Source organism: Nannobrachium achirus (genome assembly GCF_963921795.1).
Source record: "Nannobrachium achirus genome assembly, chromosome: 17".
Taxonomy (NCBI): Eukaryota; Metazoa; Chordata; class Actinopteri; order Myctophiformes; family Myctophidae; genus Nannobrachium; species Nannobrachium achirus.
Genome location: NC_137824.1, coordinates 11,267,730 through 11,287,081, shown reverse-complemented (window position 1 = coordinate 11,287,081; position 19,352 = coordinate 11,267,730). Strand labels below are relative to the sequence as shown.

The following is a 19,352-nucleotide window of genomic DNA, read 5'->3' as shown; positions in this document are numbered from 1 at the left end:
TTGAAGCTGTGCTTCAACAGTTGATTAGGATGTAACTATCTAGAGAGCAAAGCAGGAAAACAAACATTAAAACTATATACTGCTGCAATATCGATACCGCGGTATTGACACTAAGCCTGTGCGATATTAGGAAAAAGTTCAATAGTGTTCAAGAGTAAACACTGAGAACAGCGTTCAAGTACAAATTCCCCAAACACCAACCTTCCATAGGTGCACTCATGCGAGGGCTCACAGCTTAGCAGCATACATCAAGAACTTGCCCTGCCTTTTAGCCCCATGGTGCTCAACTCCATGGTGTGTATGTTCGGGCGTAAAACAGCTACATTTTGAAATGGAGAACAATCTTCAAATCTACATTTTTAAAACACATTCACGACTGAGGCCAATTACAAAAACGTCTTCAAATCCTAAAATATATAAAAGACCTACAGCAGTACCCACCCTGAGGGGTATAAGCATGAAAACGACTGAGGCCAATTACAAAAACATCTTCAAATCCTAAAAGATATAAAAGACATACAGTAAGTACTGTAGTACCCAAACTGAGGGGTATAAGCATGAAAACGAGTTCAACATCACAATATAACAGGAAAAAGGGATAACAAAAATTAAAAAAAATATACTCGCTGTGGGGTAAACGAGCTACAGATAGGACACTGGACTGGTCAATCTCACTGCACGCAAGTATTGTGAGTTTTGAGAAAGTTCACTGAAGGCGTAACTGTTCCGTCAAAATCAAAGACTACCCGCTGGAAAAATTCCCAGGTCGGCTTGCACTGGTGCGGATATTTTGTGTCGAAGACATAGTATGCCTTGAAGCAGGTATCCACTGCTGCCAGAGCTGTCTCACTCTGAATGTCCTTGCCCAGGATGACAGCAAAAGCCTGAGAGACGACTATCCCATCACCCAAGAGTAGCACGAACGGGTGTGCCTTGGACCTGGCTTGCTCCAAATATTCAACCATGTTTGTCCCCACCTATAATGAAAAAGAAAATAAGGAAAGAAAAAAGACATACTGTAAGTATTTCTGCTAGTGCAGAGGTTTGTACACTCCCAGAGTTAAAACATGGATTTTACTATTAAATTGTGGGTCCCACAGATAAAAATGCCATTAAATGGCAGTCCATATCCTTAAGTAGAACAAGGAGGCTAAAAGGTTTGGCGAGACACATACATGTAGCACATATGTACCATGTAGGCTGGGTGCTGGAGCTATGCAACATACTGAAGTGTATATGTAAGACGAGTCAGGCTGAGTAAGCAATCATAGAGCCCAAATGGGTGCTCCTGTCTATTGGCAAGACAAGTGAAAACCAAGGGACCAACAATAATGCACCAAGACCTACTGCCTATTCCAAAATAGATGATAGATAATGAGACAGCCATTACAGCTAGGGCTGTCACAATTAGGAATTTCTGGAGACAAAATAAGACTTTTATTTTCCTTCACTACATTCTGCTATCAAATAAGCTTCGGGGGTTTTCAAACTTTGAAATTTGGAGTCTTCCCGAACTCTGTCACACACAGATTTTATGCAAAAAAATTATTTGAGATAATCACGATTATGTATTATTAATACATGTCAAATAGGCGGTGACTCATCTTTTGTGGGTGTATGTTTTCAAAAGGGGGTCCATGGACCAATAAGTGTCAATTTGCGGGTCCTTGACATGAAAAGGTTTGAGAACCACTGTTGTAGTAGTGGAGTGTTGAAGACTTAAAAATACTCCAGTGGAGTCATCTCACTATGAATTTATATGTAATCTCTAAGATAAATTACTTACAGGCTTAATGTCGATGAACGACTTCAGGGACTCGTGCACTGTTGTACGGATGGTTCTTCTGCCCTCTTTATGGATGGGAGGAGGAAGCAGGTAGGGCAGCAGCGTCAGAGCAAATTCTCCTCTGGCCGTGGAACCTGCAGGAGCACAGTTACAGTATGTTTAATGCCATACAGTATATATGCTATTTTCAGATCGATAACGAAGGAACTCTCTTCATGTCCCCATCTGTCGCTGTGAACCACATCGCCCTGTGCCACTCCAATCTTGTATTGGCTTAATTGTTCTCCAAGAAAATACAATATGATCAGAACTCAAACACCCAGGTTACTCAGTCACTCCCACTCCAGAGAATACATGACACCAATCAACTCAACTGGCTACCAGAACACCAACACATAACATACACCACTGAGAACCACTGCTCTAGGGGACTTGAGATTTGACATACCATTCCTGGAGCCTGGGGAACTCTTCCAGGACTTTGGGAATTGTTGTCTCGACGATCCATCCTGCCCTGTACTGGCACGTCTCCCGCATATAAGCCTCCACCTGGGCGAGGGGCTGTGTGTTGTTTTTCAGCCATTCAGCCAACTGCACAGCTCTATCTCTGGTGATGGTGCTTTCTGTAAGACACAAAAGATTACACTGTTAAGATTTTTGACACATGGGGGGTGGCGGCAGTGGCTCAGGGGTAGAGTGGCAGGCAAATTGGCAGAATGGGAACCATGAGGTTGTCCGTTCAATCCCGGGATCTCCCAGAGTTACTGTCGAAGTGTCCTTGAGCAAGACACTGAACCCCTAATTGCTCCCGGTGGGCAGGTTGGTGCCTTGCATGGTTTCCTCTGTCTGTGTGTGTATGAATGGGTGAATGTGATGCACTATCTCTGTGAAGTGCCTTGGATAAAGCCACTATAAAAATGCACTATTTACCATTTTACATCAGACAATGCGACCCCATTAGAGGCCACGTAACAAATGTGATGGCATAGAGCAGTGGGTAACTTTGACGATGGATTAATTATAGCAGGTAATGTTTTGTAATAAAGGCTGAAATCCCCAATATAGTATTCCAATATTAAAATGCAGGCCACATTAAATGAAGTTAGGGGCTCCTTGTGGCCTCCGATTGCCCAAGCATGCCATAGATAACACTTTGTTTCTCATAATCCGACAGCTTTGCAACAATATACCAGGCAACACCTGGGACATTGCATTACCTGGCATGACTAGTCTGTTGTGCACAGGCTCCTGCTCCCTCTGTGGCCCACGCCCAGATGAGCGCCTCAACATCTTCCGGACGTTCCTGAGTCTTTCTTCCAGGAACCCTGTTGCTGGTCTGCCGACTTGCCCCTTGGAAAACCATCTGTCCTGAGAAAACATTAAAATAATCCCCACATCAGCCCTCGAGCAGACTTTACAATTTAGGTATGTAGCAGACACACTTAATCCAGAGCGCCTTACAATAAGCATACAAGTAACAAACAAGAAATGCATAGGCCATTAGGTAATCCTAGAGACTAACATCACTACCTGAAATGCTAAGACACATCTAAGACTCATCACTTACCTAACATACTAACTAAAATGCATAACTACCAAACATGCCGTCTAAAAGGTCACACTACCTAGCTGCACACCACCTAGGTCACACTACCTAGTCCTAGGTCAAACTACCTGGCTCAAGGCTGGCTGAGACGTGTGCCTTTGTTGCCGTTTGGTCGGTATAAAACAAGCGCTCTAATTTAATGTTGACTGAGGCGGCAAAAAGGAGTCAAGGGAAAATGTTGCCATTGTTACCAAAATTACTGCAAAATATCGCTGCCATAACATGTGTCACAATGTGTCACAATGCTATACCCCGTCTAACTGTATACTGTGTACTTTCAATCCTTTTACTGCATCATGGCACCTGATTTGACAATTAAATGTACTTTTACAAAATTCTAAAAACAGCAGATCTACCAGTTCAAAACGTTAAGAGAAGTGAATCACTTAATGTTAAGTAGGCCTACTGAAGCACTGGGAGCAAAGTACAATGGAGCCTCATTTATTTCCTAGGCAAGGGCATATACCAGGCACATTTTATGATTTGTCAAAATAGCAGATCTGCAAGCTCATAGCAGGGCACTCTGTGCTCAAAACAGCTTGTGGTACAGAAAGACAAAGGTCTTGTTTCCACTGTGGTCCTATGTACTATTTTTTATCAACAGAATAGATAGATTTACACTATAAAAACTATTAGCAACAAATACAAAGTGTTTATATTTATGCTACCGAATGACTGACATCAAGTTATTATGTTGTTAGCTTAGAAATGTGACAATCTCCAAGTTTCCACGGAGTGAGGGATACAAAACAAACAGTCTAGACCCGGGGTTCTCAATCTTTTTAATTCCAAGCTCTCCACTTGATTCTGACAGTGTGAAAATTGAACCAAATGCACCCGCTAGGGTCCATTTGGTTACATTTGTACACTGTCAGAGTTACAAACTTGTAAGGGTCAATTTAGACCCCTCTACAGGAACCCACAGAGCCCCTGGAATCCACTTTGAGAACCCCTGGTCTAGAGTCTAGACGCTACCAAAACAACACATTATATCCATAAACTGAAGGCATGTTTGATTAATTTGCTTACCTCTGAATCGTTCGATAAGCCCAGGGAGCTGCCACTCGGTCAGCTTTGATGCTACAAAATCGTCCATTCTCAACCAAGCTGAAACATAAACAAAGACAGGTCTTTCAGGCGTCTTTTAACTGTATTGGGCCCAACGTTAACTTTCAAATGTGCCCCTTGGTAGTTGGTTGGCGACTTACAATGTCGTCAAATTCAACACACAACTAAACTTCCCAGAAACTCAAAGTTGCTACTGTATACAGCGACCGTAGCGTGCTACTTTGGGCTAGCAGCTGGCATGCTAGGCTAGCAGTCTCCACTCTCCAATACAATGGACCAATGGACTGGCGTTAGCAACCGTAGCTAGCTGCCGTGGAAAAACGCGGTTTGGACAATGAAACGAACGCTCCTTACCCTGAGCTGGTTTAACCAGCTTAGGTTAAGGAGCGTTCGTTTCAGTATAGCTAAAGCTACAGTGCAAGCAGCTATCTACTTAGGCTAGCTTTGCAGCCACATATACAGTAGCATGATAGGCTCCGTCCACTTTGCATTGTTTTGCTTTTTACATTACTCTCTCTGATTCCCGGGCATAACCCAGCACACAACAGTTATTCACGAGCTGACAACAGTATTAAGTTTATAAAATATCAATTCAACTATATGACAACAAAGCCATCGTGAATGTGTAACAAACCTTGTTTGTGGGGGAAAAAAGAGGAAATAAGTCCGTCCAACGTTCTCTGCCGGCTGTCGTAGGCTGGAGCGGAGTGAGTGTGTTGTCCGTGCTGCTGCTCCACGCGCGAGAGAAATATAATAATCCTTTATTTCACATTTTTCACGAGTGTCTGAAGACTCTGCTCCCTCAAAAATAACTCCTCATCGGAAAACCCGGGCTGCACAATGCGCATGTGCAAAGTTCAAGTTTTACCATATTTGTTGGGTTGTCCAATTTTACCCAGGAATATTCCATAGAAAATTAAACCCAATACTGAATAACCCCAGACCCAACAAGACAACCTTGAGAGTTGGGTTATGAAATAGCCCATTTAAAGTAAATATAACCCAATAAAATTGCCCAACTAGCATAACCAAGGATTTGGGTAGGCAGAACTACCCAGGCCTTTTGAGAGTGAAGTAGCAGCAGCACATGACATGATATATTTTATCTAGGCCTATTAACTAGCTGTTATGATTGTTTGGACTGAGTGGTAGGGCCGGAGTGGGACCCAAAATCTGAGAGGGAATCATATACACCCACCCAGGCCACATTTGCTCACCAGGCCAGGGGGATTCGTCCCCCCGTTCCCTACTGTCAATCCGGGCCTGGCTGTTAGATCTGCTATTTTGTGATGCTTTTGTGCGACGTCGTAGTTTATGACAGCTCAGTAAAAAATACTACCAAGTGATGAGAGGCTTCTGCCTGAGTGCAACGAGACGCTTCTCTCTCTCTCTCATCTCTCTCTCTCTCTCTCTCTCTCTCTCTCTCTCTCTCTCAGTCTCTCTCTCTCTCTCTCTCTCTCTCTCTCTCTCTATGGCACAGTCTATAGGGACAGCTGTGTCTCTTTATAGTCTTAGTTATTTAAGGGGCAACTTTAGTTTTTTACAACAAGGGTTCATATTTTAGATTGTAATTAGAGAAAAGAAAAGATAATTGTTAAAATGTTTTCATTTACTGCATTTTATCGTTTTATCCATTTTAGTATTTTGATTTCAGTGGGTGGGGGCATGTGTACAAAATAAGCCGTCAATTTCTTTGTTACTATTTACACCAGCCCCCATCTGCCGATGAAAGATTGCGGTGCATCTTGGAAATGGGCTTATTGTGTCATGCATGCAAATCAAAATCGTTAACAAAATCACAAAAACAGTAGAAATAAGTAAATGAAAACATTTTAACACTCATCTTTTCTTTTCTCTAATGACTATCTACAACAGTGTTTCTCAACCTTTTTTCTGCATGGGCACACTTTTTACGTCCCAAGAATCCATGGGCACACCAACATAATGATCGTCATTACCTGACTTACCATCTGAGATCTCTCGGTGGGAGTTGATAACGCTCGTAAAGCCCCGGGCCGGACCAATCAGCGGCAGCTACGGGCGGGCTCTGAGCGGCTCTGAGCCAATAGAGTCTGATTGCAGACCACGTGGATGCAGACAGGCCAATATGAGTGGTTGGAGTTGGCACTCCCAGACTGTGACAGAGAGACGGCCACATCCAATCACCTGCTGAAGAATTTCAAAAAATGGCCCGCCCCTTACATCGAGTCTGCCCGAGAGGTCCCAGATGTAAGGCAGAGCGTTACGCACTGCTGCAACTATCTGGCGCAGTCAGGTTAATATCGTCACTGTCGGGAAGAAACCTTGTATCTCCAAGTTTCAAATGTGTACATTTCTTCGCAAAGTAAAGCCCTGCTTCATCATACAAGGCTGTCGCACAACAGTAGTTAAAACAGCAGATCTACAATTAGGTGTTGTGTGCTTGTGTGCTCCTGAATAAGTAGCCTTATGAGGCGGAACCACTTTGCCAGGAGGACAGCCGTGGTGGAGTGCTCGGCTCTGGTTTTTAATACCAGTAAGACCCCCTAATCGGGAGATGTTGTCTGCAAAAAGCAACCTCATGGTGGCACTAGAGGAGGGCCATGTGAGAAATCAGGGGGCTGGAGGTTGTGGTTTGCCAGCCTAGGAGTGTGTGTGCGCAGTTTGGCATGGATAGGGGCAACGGTGCCGGAGATAAGAGTCTGCAATAAGCAACCTCATGATGTTTTTGTCTGGGATGCGATTACAAATGTTAATCTAATTAATTACAGGCTCTGTGATTAATTAATCGCACATCGATATTTGATCTGAGAAGCATTTTTTTCCCAAGTAAAACACATTTTGTTGTATGAGTGAATCAACGAGTGAGTTTTTTAAATCTAAATTTCGCATCCACTGGGCCAAGCAAAGCGCTCTGATCGGCTACTTCTCCCTTTGCGTTTGTTGTCTCTTCTTGGTTGGTGCGTCGCTATGATCGGGATGCCCGAAACTGAAGGTTCTGTGGTGCAAAAACTAAGTGTGATTAAAATGCGTAATTTCTTTTAATCGCGTTAATTTTCTGTAATTAAATAATCGCAATTAATCAGTTAAAGTCCCAGCCTTAGTTTTTACTGAATTTGTGCTTGGTCTACATAGTTTTTTTTTTTCTTTACTTACATTACTATTTCTATGCATTTGATGTATTGATGTTGATGTATTACCGTGCTTATTGTGGTGCCCGGCCGGTGTTGATATATAAAAGATAATATTCAGATTATTCAAATGAGTAACACGCCGTCTGCTAAATGCCTACATCAGGTTTTTTTTAGTTTTTTCAGGTCTTAATGGGTTAAGGGGGGAGGTCCTTGAACCCTAACACTCTTTCTAGGAGAGCGAAGCGTCGCCTGCATAGTAAGCGCTGGTAAAATATACAGTAGCGTCTCGATGCAGCCGTGACGATGCTATCATGTGCTGTGGGCCAAGCCTGGGGCTGATGTGCATTAACAACACGGCTGCATGCACTAGCCACACATACTGTCGTCTTATTAAAACCAATTCAGAACGGGTACACAATATTGTGTATCATTATTTTATGCTTTAACTATTGAAAAATGGCAGATATACAAGCGAGCTTGTAGATCTGCTATTTTTGAAAAATCGTGAAAATTAGAATTTTGACCTGATTCTATGAGTGTCTTTTGAATCCTTCTAAGATTTTTTGAAAAACCTATGTTTCTATGTCAGCAATCTGGCCAGCCATTGTCAAAGAAAATGTCCTTTTCACTTCGTCTGTTCTTGAGAGACTACCATGTCAGTAGTTCTCAAACCTTTTCATGTGAAGGACCCCCAACATGATATGTATTTGGCCAGGGACCCCCATCTCAAAATATTTAGTTCCAGGGACCACCCAGAAGCGACATTTGAGTTACAAACGTTCGCTTTGAAAATGCATAATATTCAAAGATTTGCACACATTTTCACAACCTTTTCAAAAAATAGCAGATCTACAAGCTCGCAGTGCGGCACTCGATCGTGTGCCGCGCTGTGAGCTTGAAGATCTGCTATTTTTCACTGGTTAAAGCATTCAATAATTCTAGGCCTAAATGGGTTAAAACACTGCCAACTGAAGGGGGGCAGAGCCCACGGGACGACGCAGCAGCACACGGTGCATGTCAACATCTTGGTCGTTATATTTCAACAGGAATACATTATACTTGGACGTGGGGATTTACACATTCAATAGCAGCAAGACTCCATAATCGGGAGATAAGCGACCATCAGGTCGCAGCGTGATTTAGAGCAAAATGTGTAGGAGCAGTGTCCAAAAGAGTGTTAGAAAAAAATCATCCTGATGATGGCGCTAAATGGGACAGATCCATGTTGAAGACATGAGTGTAGACCACGTGTGTACCGATTTGCGTGATTTTAGGGCAACATCTTTTGGAGCATTGTCCAAAAATGTATCATGGTGGCGCTAGAAGAGGGCCATGTGAGAATTGGTGGGGCGAAGTTGTGGTTTGGCAGGCAAGGAGAGTGTGCAAAATTTGGCATGGATCGGGGCAACGGTTGCGGAGATATGAGAAGGGCAAAAGTGTGACGTGTGACTGACAGACTGACGGACGGACGGACGGACGGACGGACGGACGGACGGACGGACGGACGGACGGACGGACGGACGGACGGACGGACGGACGGACGGACGGACGGACGGACGGACGGACGGACGGACGGACGGACGGACGGACGGACGGACGGACGGACGGACGGACTGTCTGTCTGTCTGTCTGTCTGTCTGTCTGTCTGTCTGTCTGTCTGTCTGACTGACTGACTGACTGACTGACTGACAGACAGCCCGTGGAGGTTTTGATAGTAACTGCGACCTGACGGTCGCAAATAAAGGTACGAAAATCAAATGTAAAGCTCGGGGGAAATGAATGGGGTCCAATGGAGAACATATTCCTGTTGGTACCAGCCGTACTGCAATCGTGGTCTGGAGAGGGCACTTTTTACAGAGACGAGTACAAGGGCAGGGGCTCAAGCCCCCATTGATGTCTATGTGTGTGTGCACGTGCCTGCTCTTGCTCATGGGGACTCTTAAACCGCTCACCCAAAGGGGGGGGGGAGGTGGAGGAGCCCGGGAATCAAACCGTCCCGTCCGTGTCGGTGGGTTCCCAGGCGGTTCCCCGCCCTCTCCTATACCCCACCGTCTGTGACAGAGAGTATTGTCTAAGCAATAGAACTAATAATTGTGTCTAAATACATTAAAAAAAGGCTTTGGATTGAATTGGTTTCGATTGGATTTTAATGAGAGACAAATGAACCTAATCGTCGCCACTCTTCACCCAGGGATGCCGCAACCAGGGGATGTGTGCAAGTCTTTCTTTCTTTCTTTCTTTCTTTCTTTCTTTCGTTCGTTCGTTCTTTCTTTCTTTGATTGCTTTCATGTCATTATTTGTGTTTGGTTCCACAGTAATCATCTCGTCAAATATTCTGTCTTTGTCCAGTGGTACAGTGGGAAAGAGGAGTGGTGACGTACAATATGAGGTATGGCAGTGCGAGGCGTTGTGTGCTTGTAGATCTGCTGTTTTCACTACTGTTGTGCGACAACCTTGTATGATGAAGCAGGGCTTTAATTTGCGAAGAAATGTACACATTTGGAACTTGGAGATACAAGGTTTCTTCCAAACAGTGACGATATTTACACCCCCGTATTATGTTGGTGTGCCCATGGATTCTTGGGACATGAAAAGTGTGCCCATGCAGAAAAAAGGTTGAGAAACACTGAGGTATGGAACAGACTTGGATCCCTACATGGTATTCTTGCTGATAGATTTGCACATACCCCACTCACTCCACGAACACACACACACACACACACACACACACACACACACACACACACACACACACACACACACACACACACACACACACACACACACACACACACACACACACACACACACACACACACACACACACACACACCTACATGTTGGGGGGGATCTGTCAGTCCAACGTCTCATCACTCTGGCGGATGCATCCCCCTAACAGACAGGCTTGCGATTCAGACTGAAACTTCAAAATAAAATGCCATTCCACTAGGTCTTTAAGTGATGAAAAAGGGGACACACCTTTACCTACTGGCTGATTTCTTCCCAGCCAATCAATAAATCAGCGAATCACCTCAGTCAGTCAGTCAGTCAGTCAGTCAGTCACAAAATGAGTTAAGTGAAACATAATCAAACCAAAATAAGCTTAAAGTGAAACCAAAGTGAAGAGTAAAGTGAAAATCAATCAAAGCAGCAGCAAAGCCTTTTGGGAGAATTCTAAGGAGAAAGAGAAGGGGGACATTTCCACGCCGTCTTTTGGTCAGTGACACATCACATACAGATGTGCCATTCCAAAACGTTCAGGCTTTCCTGCACTATTCCTGCATTATTTTTTTTCCGGAAATACTTGTTTTCCCAATTGGGTTCTTTTCACTGTTAAGCCTTGCTAATTCTTCTCTTTTGTCACAGCAGTGTTAATTTTGGCAGCAAATCTTGGATTTAGTTTTAGTCGCAGTCTTGAAAAAAAAAAAAAAGCGATTTAGTTTTAGTAATATTTTAGTCATCTGAAATGTTTTAGTTTTAGTCTAGTTTTACGACTAAATATCGTAATATTTTAGTCGACTAAATGTACAGTTGATTTTGTCGACACATTTTTGGAGGGCCTTGGTGGTGTCGTAATGGCTGACTTTACACACTTGGTTGCACTCTGAAAATAGCCGATCTACAAGCTCCCAACGTGTCGCGTTGTGAGCTTGTAGAGCTACTATTTTCAGAGTGCAACACCCGAGTTCAACCAAACATAACATTACTTGTCTTTTAGTTCTACTGGATCTCTTCTCCACTAGTACCTACCGTGAAACTTTAGTCTAGTTTTTATTTGTTGACGGAAAAGTCTTCGTTTTAGTCATCATAGCTTAGTTTTTATTTCGTTTCTATTTAGTTTTCGTCAGTGAAAAAAGGTAGTCGACGAACGTTTTTTGTCATAGTTTTAGTCGACGAAATCAACACTGTGTCACAGACAACAAGTGTCACTCCTCGACACTTCTTTTCATTGACACCACCGTTGCAAATGCCCTCCTTTCTCACTGTCAACGTTCTGACAATTTACTGGCAGTCCACTGTCTTGACGATGGCATGACGTGTGAATAGGGCTGTCACGATTATGACATTTTACATGACGATTAATATTGTCACTCAAATAACTGCGCTTAACGATTTAATTGTGTTTTTGTCGTGGACAGTTACATTTCTGTTTGGCTTTTGGGCTTTGAAGTTGCACATGGCAGATATGACACCTAACCTAAATATACAAAAGAAATTATTGGCCGGTACAGCCACTTTGATTGGCAATTGTACTGAACGATCACCCCAAATGGGCATGGATGTGTTTGTAATGACAACTAATAACACATTCATGCAGAACGATTGACCACAGCGAATAGCGAAAAAAGCTTTGTGCTTACGGGCTCCACTGTCAAGGCTCTTAAACAGGGGGTCCTCATAGTCACTACAGGGGGTCCTCCAAATCTTTGTGTGATAGAAAAGGTTGTTCTCCTTTTTTTATATGCATGCACTTGAACCCTAGTGTCCATGTTATGAGAACTTTAGCCAAAAATAACAGAGCGAGGCGTTGTGAGCGAGGCGTTGTGAGCTTATAGATTGGCTATTTCCGGCAATGAGGGTTGGTTTATAGGGGAAAAAGTGCAGGACAAGTACAGAGTAAAAGGTCAAGTTTATCAAGTATTGACGGTTCAAATTGACATTAATCCAAAATACACTGATGATTGTGCTGTCAAACGATGAAACTATATGGAATCTACAAAAAAGGTTGTGGAGGTCCCTGCTTCATCTCTCTCTCAAACAAGGGATCCTTGGCCTGAAAACGTTGAAGACCCTTGCTCTATGCTACGAGGGCTGCTGGAGAAACTGGAAGACGGGAGCAATTCTACAAAATAGACCCCATGGCAAGTCAATTGGGATCAATCTAAGCAGGACCATGAGCTTATACGTTATTTAGCCTGGGGTTGTCCTTTAATGAAGACTGGTGGAAATGGAAAGCAGAATGACTATTGATGTGTCGGCTCATATGCTAAGCTGATGGCTCTCCTAGGCTGCACCAGCGCTATGTTCTGTGTGCTCTTTGTTTAGGATTGTAACCGTCAGGTCACTACCAGTAAGACTCCCTAATCGGGAGATAAGCGACCGTAGGTCACTTATCTCCACAAATAGAGCAAAAATGTGTTTTTCCAAAATCTTCCTGAGCATGTTGATGACATGAGTGTAGACATACTGTGTAGTGATTTTCGTGATTTTAGGGCAAAATCTGAATCGGCCTCATGGTGGCGCTAGAGGGCCATGTGAGAAATGAGGGGTGGGGTCTCCGCGCCGCCAAGGCGGACGAATAGGTACCGGCCCCGGCTCTCCCGGTCGCTCCTAGCCCGAGTTACGGCATTTTATGTGAGCTGCAGTGGCAGGGGGTCCTCCACTGGGGGCGCCACCACTTTTGCATCCGTTCTGGAGCACCAGGAGTGGGTGGTCCCCGGGAATGCCCCGTGAGCAGCCCCGTTGGGGTGGTCATTTGGTAATTTTTGCACATGTGCTCATTTTTTACACTTGGGGGTCCCCGAGGGAGCTGGGGGTCCCTGGAGCTCCGGGGGTCCTTGGAGGTTGTAGTTTGGCAGGTAAGGAGTGTGTGTGCAAAATCTGGCATGGATCGGGGCAACGGTTGCGGAGATATGAGCAGGGCAAAAGTGTGACGTGTGACGTGTGTGACGGACGGACGGACGGACGGACAGACGGACACCTCGAGCAGCTTTCTGTAGTAAGTGCGACCTACGGTCGCAATCAAAACCTCCACCAGCTGTCAGTTTGTCAGTCTGTCACGTCACGTCACACTTTTCCCCTTCTCATATCTCTGTCACCGTTGACCCTATCCATGTCAAACTTTGCACACACACTCCTTGGCTGCCAAACCACAACCACCCCTCATTTCTCGCATGCCCCTCTTCTAGCGCCAACATTGGGCCGATTCTTGCGAAACACATTTTTGGACACTGCTCCTACAGATTTTGCCCTAAAATCACGCAAAGTGGTGCACAGTATCGCTACAGTCATGTCATCAACATGGATCTGTCTTTGAATATATTTTTTTTAAACATTAACATTAACATGTGTAACTCGAATATTTGCTCCCGGGTGGTCTCTGAAAAAAAAAGAAAAAAAAAAAAAAACATATTTTGAGATGGGGGTCCGCGGCCAAATACATGTAATTTTGGGGGTCCTGGAAAAAAGTTTGAGAACCTCTGATTTAGAAGAAGGATTTAGAAGACATTTATAGAATCTATTTTTTAATAGTTGTGGTTCAAATCTAAAGTGACACAGATTTGTGATCAGGCCTAAATGGAATTAAGAGACTTAAAGAGAGGAAAAAAGTGACTTTTTATGTTATTTTGTATTAAAATATTTTCTTCTTGTAGCTGATTTCAGGCCCACTGCTAACGACTTTACAGTAATTAGACAATACGTCATGTTTTAGGACTTAATTGGAAAACGCTTGGCTAGTCTAACAAAACGAAATGATAACAAATGTTGCACAACACTCTGTGCAACTCTGAAGTGAAATTGGAAGTGTGCAACAGCAACTCCCGTGCACACACATGTCAACCTCCTAATGAGAACACTGATGGTATGATGCCTCCATTTAAATACTGTCACACTATAAACACCTTGAGTTGCACTTGGTGTTTTCAAAGTCTTATTCACATTTTAAGCATGATTAAAGCAGCAATATGCATTCTTTCTTGTTGCGACCGTCAGGTCACAGTTACTATCAAAACTTCCACCGGCTATCAGTCCGTCCCTCTATCAGTCACGTCACACACCACACTTTTCCCCTACTCATATCTCCGCCACCGTTGCCCCGATCCATGCCAAACTTTGCACACACACTCCTTGCCACCCAAACCACAACCTCCACCCCATTTCTCACATGGCCCTCTTCTAGTGCCACCATGAGGCTGATTCTTGCAAGACACATTTTTGGACACTGCTCCTACAGATTTTGCCCTAAAATCACGCAAGGCGGTAAACGGTATCTCTACAGTCATGTCATCAAAAAGCATCTGTCCCATCTAGCGCCACCATCAGGCTGCACTTTTCCCCTACTCATATCTCCGCCACCGTTGCCCCTATCCATGCCAAACTTTGCACACACACTCCTTGGCTGGCAAACCACAACCCCCACCCCTCATTTCTCACATGAGGTTGCTTTTTTCAGACAACATTATGCGACCTGACGGTCGCTTATCTCCCGATTAGGGAGTCTTACTGGTATGAATACATTTTAATTGTGTCCAGTCTGTGTGTTAGAGTATAGTGAATACAATGCCAGTAAGACCTAAGGGCGACAAGCGATCTCGCCCGAAAGGGCGAGGTCGCGCCATGTCTTGGCCAGTGATGTATATCGGACCCGTTATCCATATATGGAGACCCCTGCTACCCTATATGGAGACCCCTGGCACCCATACATGGAAACCCCTGGTACCATATGGAGATCCATGTACTGTATATGGAGATATGCTGCGAGAGCCCAAACATGCTTACTCAGTTATTCGTTATGTGAAAGTCCCATGACATCTATGACATCTGACATCATACATGCAATCCTGCTTTTCTGCCCATACATGGAGATCCCTGTCTGTAGAACCAGCCACACAGCTCTCTTGGCCATATGGATTCTGTTAGTGTGGCATGTGGCCTATATGAAGTCCTGTTAGATATGGGCTTAATATTGATGACATCAGGGATCTCCATATATGGGCATAAAAGGGAATATCTTAGTGTGGTTCCCCTGACATCACGTGCAGTGACCCTATGTCAGCAATCTGGCCAGCCATCGTCAAAGACAATGTCCTTTTCACTTAACTGGAGCTGGATCTGTTCTTGAGAGACTACTATGTCAGTGGTTCTCAAACCTTTTCATGTGAAGGACCCTCAAAATGATATACGGACCCCCATCTCAAAATATTTAGTTCCAGGGAAAAATACATATGTTCAAAGATTTGCACACATTTTCATGACTTTTTCAAAAATAGCAGATCTACAAGCTCGCAGCTTGTATATCTGCTATTTTTCACTGGTTAAAGGATTCAATAATTCTAGGCCTAAATGGTTAATTGAACAAAAAAAGTGACAGTATTTGAAAAAAATAATAATAATAATAATAATAATAAATCACATTATAATTCTGCAGTGGTGGAAAAAGTACTCACATTTTTTACTTGAATAAAAGTATCTATACTGCAATGTAGAAATGCTCCGTTACAAGTAAAAGTATTGTCATCAAAATGTACTTAAAGTACCAAAAGCAAAAGTACAAAACGTTTGAAAATAACAGATCTACAAGCTCACAACGCGTCGCATCGGCTTTTTCAAATAGCCAAGGTATAAAACATGGCTAAAGTGCTTAATGTATGTTTTATACAATTATAATTTATATCTGCAAAGTAACTTGTAGTGGAGTAAAAGTACAATATTTGGATCCCAAATGTCGTGGAGTAGAAGTCAAAGTATTGGAAATTGGACATACTCAAGTAAAGTACAAATACCTCAAAAGTACAGTACTTAAGTAAATGTACCTAGTTACTTTACACCACTGCAACTCTGTCTCTTGCACAAACGGTAGGCTGTAACTAAAGAACAGCTGACTGACAGAAACATCAAACTGCTGACTGTGCATTAAGTGCATAAATGCCTGCTATGGATGGTTTGTGTATTAATGCCAAGCCTGTAGATTATACACACATTAACCCCTGTCATTAAGTCAGGTAGGGATCTGCCTTGTGGAGCATGCTATAAGCCCCAACACTATTTCTTACACACACACACAAGCGCACGCACGCATGCACGCACACACACGCACATGGCTCCTGAATCATCAGCATTTCTTTCAGCCATCGGATGCCATTATTTCGGTAATGGCATTTATGTGCGCTCCAGATTTGAGACTATAGCGTTACTGGAGCTGCTGCTGCCTATTCCCTCCTTGTGGAGGGAATAAAAGGCGGTGTGGCACAGTTGGTAGCGATGTTGCCTCACAGCTAGCAGGTCCTGGGTTCGATTCCCGCCGGGGGACACTAGTCTGTGGGCGCTGGGGGCGTGTTCTCTCCTCCACGTCATCAGTGCCCACATCCTAGGTGGGGTTGGCAATAGGGCCTTTCTGGGAAAAAAAAAAAAGTTTGGGAACCCCTGATTTAGGCCACAGACACATGGCCTCTCTAATTTAATTAGTCCACCGTGCTGCTGTCCACCATTGTTCATGTTGGGGATGGGACCATATGAAAATGTCACCATTAATGGGACAAGAGCATGCCGATATTATCGCGATAATCAAAAATCCATTATCCTGGGGCGAAACATTTAAAGAAAAATATGCCGTTCTATATAAGCTCACAATGCAGATTGTAGATGGGCTATTTTTTTTGGCAAAGACTTTTGATAGAGATTGAAAAAAAGATCAAGTACGTATATTATAAGTACGTTTTACCAATTATAATTATATTTATTCAATCTGTGTTTTGAGATATGTTAGTATTTCAGCATGAATGATGATGCATTTTGCATCATATGATGCAAAATGCATCATCATTCATGCTGAAATACTAACATATCTCAAAACACAGATTGAACACAAAAAATAACTCAGGATTGTGTTGATCGTGTCCCAAACAACAATAAAATAAGATCAGGTTGTCCCAGAGGTGAACTTGCCCTATATGCAGCTTGGCAAATATAAGGTAAATTGATGCCACTGCATGACGGAGGACGATATCGCCATAAATTAAATCTCCACGATACGATTATCGTGAGTGTTTTTTTTTCTCATCATGATAAACGATAATATCGCTTATCGTCCCTTCCCTAGTTCATGTTGCTCTGTCTCTCTCTCTCCCTCTCTCTCTCTCTCTCTCTCTCTCTCTCTCTCTCTGTCTTGTTATCCCGTATCAGTGTCCTGGTTCTGTCTGTTTCTCTGTCCGTCCCCTGACTCTGTCCACCTCCCACATGCTGAACGCTGCACACACACACACACACACACACACACACGCACGCACATGCACACGCACATGCACGCACGCACACACACACACCATTTGTATTGCAACAACATCTTGATTGTATGAATGCTGTTTATTTTTACGTCTTGTCATTTTTATCCATGCCGACAGATGTGTCGCAGCGCGAAGCATTGTGAGCTTCTGCAAAAAAAAAATCCCCCGGTGCTACTGTAGCGTGACCGCGATCCGACCGGGAGGCAAACCCGGGCCGCATTATAACAAGGCGCGTACGCTACCGGTCATCCAAAGAGCTGAGCTCCGTGGTCGAGAGTAACGCAGCGCCCTAGGGACATATATGTGACGGAGAGTCGCAGCCCCAGCCTGAAGCCTCAAAAGTCTAGTATCTGCCCTCATTCCATAGGGATATCCCTTTGAAGTAATGATTAAGATATTAGACTTTCACGCGGGAGACCCGGGTTCGAAGCCGGGTGGGGAGGTTCGGATCACCTCCGTTACATTGGTGCCGTGACCCGGATCCAGGCTTCCCCGTAGGAGGAGGTCAAAGGGGGGTGAGTGTGGCGGAGAGAGTCACAGCCCCAGCCTGAAGCCTCAAAACGTGTAATATCTGCCCTCATTCCATAGGGATATCCCTTTGGAGTAATGGTTAAGAAATTGGACTTTCACGCGGGAGACCCGGGTTCAAAGCAGGGTGGGGAGATTCGGATCGCCTCCGTTATTTTGGGGGGGTCCCCAGATGATTAACTCAATGTGAAACACTGTTTTCGCCCTCACCAGTAAACAAACCAACACAAAGTTTTTTAGGGCATTTCATCTAAAATGACAAATTAAACATTGGCCAAACTGTCAAATATTAGAGGCTGAAATGGTGAAAATAGCAGCGAGGCGTTGCGAGCATGTAGATCGGCTATTTTCACAATAGAACCGTGTTATACAAAATTATAATGCCTCAACTCATATTGCTCTTCAGGGTGGGGGGGGTCCCCCAGTTAAAAATATGATTATTTTGGGGGTCGTGGCCTGAAAAGGTTGAGAACCACTGCACTACTATTATAGCAGAGCGCAACTTAGGGGAAATAAGACAACTTATATGTGTGTATACAGTACAGTATGTGTGTTTCAACAACTGCTGCCAGCATCTCAACAGCCATCCTCCACTCTGACTGTCTTAGTTGGTGACCCACAGGGCACAGGCTCTAAAGCTCTTTTATTTCTGTTTTTATCTATTAGTATGGTCATTAACTCTTTTACCGCTTGGCGTTGCCAATACGAACGGCCGTTCTTTTACCTCGTCTGATGACTGTAAGCTGATGAGGGGTCACGTAGGTGTGTACAGTAAAAAACATCTCCCGTAATGCTGCTTTCAAATCTCCACCACACGTAAACATCAATGATGTCCAATTCGCTTCCTGGCTGTTCTCTGTGGACCTGATCTAGATTATGCATTTCTATGCTCTTAACGACGGAAAGAGGGGAGGGGCCATTTCATATCCATTCTATGCATAAGGCTGCCATCTGCTGCCAGCTTGGCTAAAGTACACATATAATAGGTCCGATAAAAGAAATTGTTTGGAAATAATCAATAGATCGTTTTCTATAACATCGCAAAGGTAAGCTGCTTTTTGCTGGCATCAGCCCCAATAAATAAATAATAAATCTGGCAGTGAAACTGTTAAACGGAGAAAGAAGAAAGTGCTGTGGTCCTACGACCACCACCTAAACAATTTAAATTTAAAGTATAGAAAAAAGCAATGTAAATTGTGTTGGAAAAATCGCAATAATCATGATTCAAATCGCGAATCGCGGAAAAA

At 43.7% G+C, this 19,352-nt stretch overlaps 1 protein-coding gene across 1 annotated transcript; it reads right to left on the bottom strand.

Annotated features, from left to right (window-relative positions):
- Window positions 1-338: 338 nt before the first annotated feature.
- Window positions 339-5,210, bottom strand: LOC308302011 (uncharacterized protein). The gene is made up of 6 exons (XM_080746166.1): window positions 5,095-5,210; window positions 4,422-4,499; window positions 3,004-3,154; window positions 2,235-2,409; window positions 1,787-1,920; window positions 339-977 (listed from the first exon to the last, which is right to left on the bottom strand). Exons 3-5 carry the CDS (start codon window positions 3,074-3,076, stop codon window positions 1,854-1,856), a joined length of 315 nt encoding a protein of 104 aa, XP_080602292.1. The 5' UTR covers window positions 3,077-3,154; window positions 4,422-4,499; window positions 5,095-5,210; the 3' UTR covers window positions 339-977; window positions 1,787-1,853.
- Between the last annotated feature and the right edge of the window lie 14,142 nt (window positions 5,211-19,352).

Coding starts and splice junctions, on each gene's coding strand:
- LOC308302011 (XM_080746166.1), bottom strand. CDS start 3,076: ATGTTGAGGCGCTCATCTGGGCGTGGGCCACAGAGGGAGCAGGAGCCT. Junction 2,410..3,003: donor CAACAGACTAGTCATGCCAG/GTAATGCAATGT, acceptor TGTGTCTTACAG/AAAGCACCATCACCAGAGAT. Junction 1,921..2,234: donor TTCCCCAGGCTCCAGGAATG/GTATGTCAAATC, acceptor GTGCTCCTGCAG/GTTCCACGGCCAGAGGAGAA.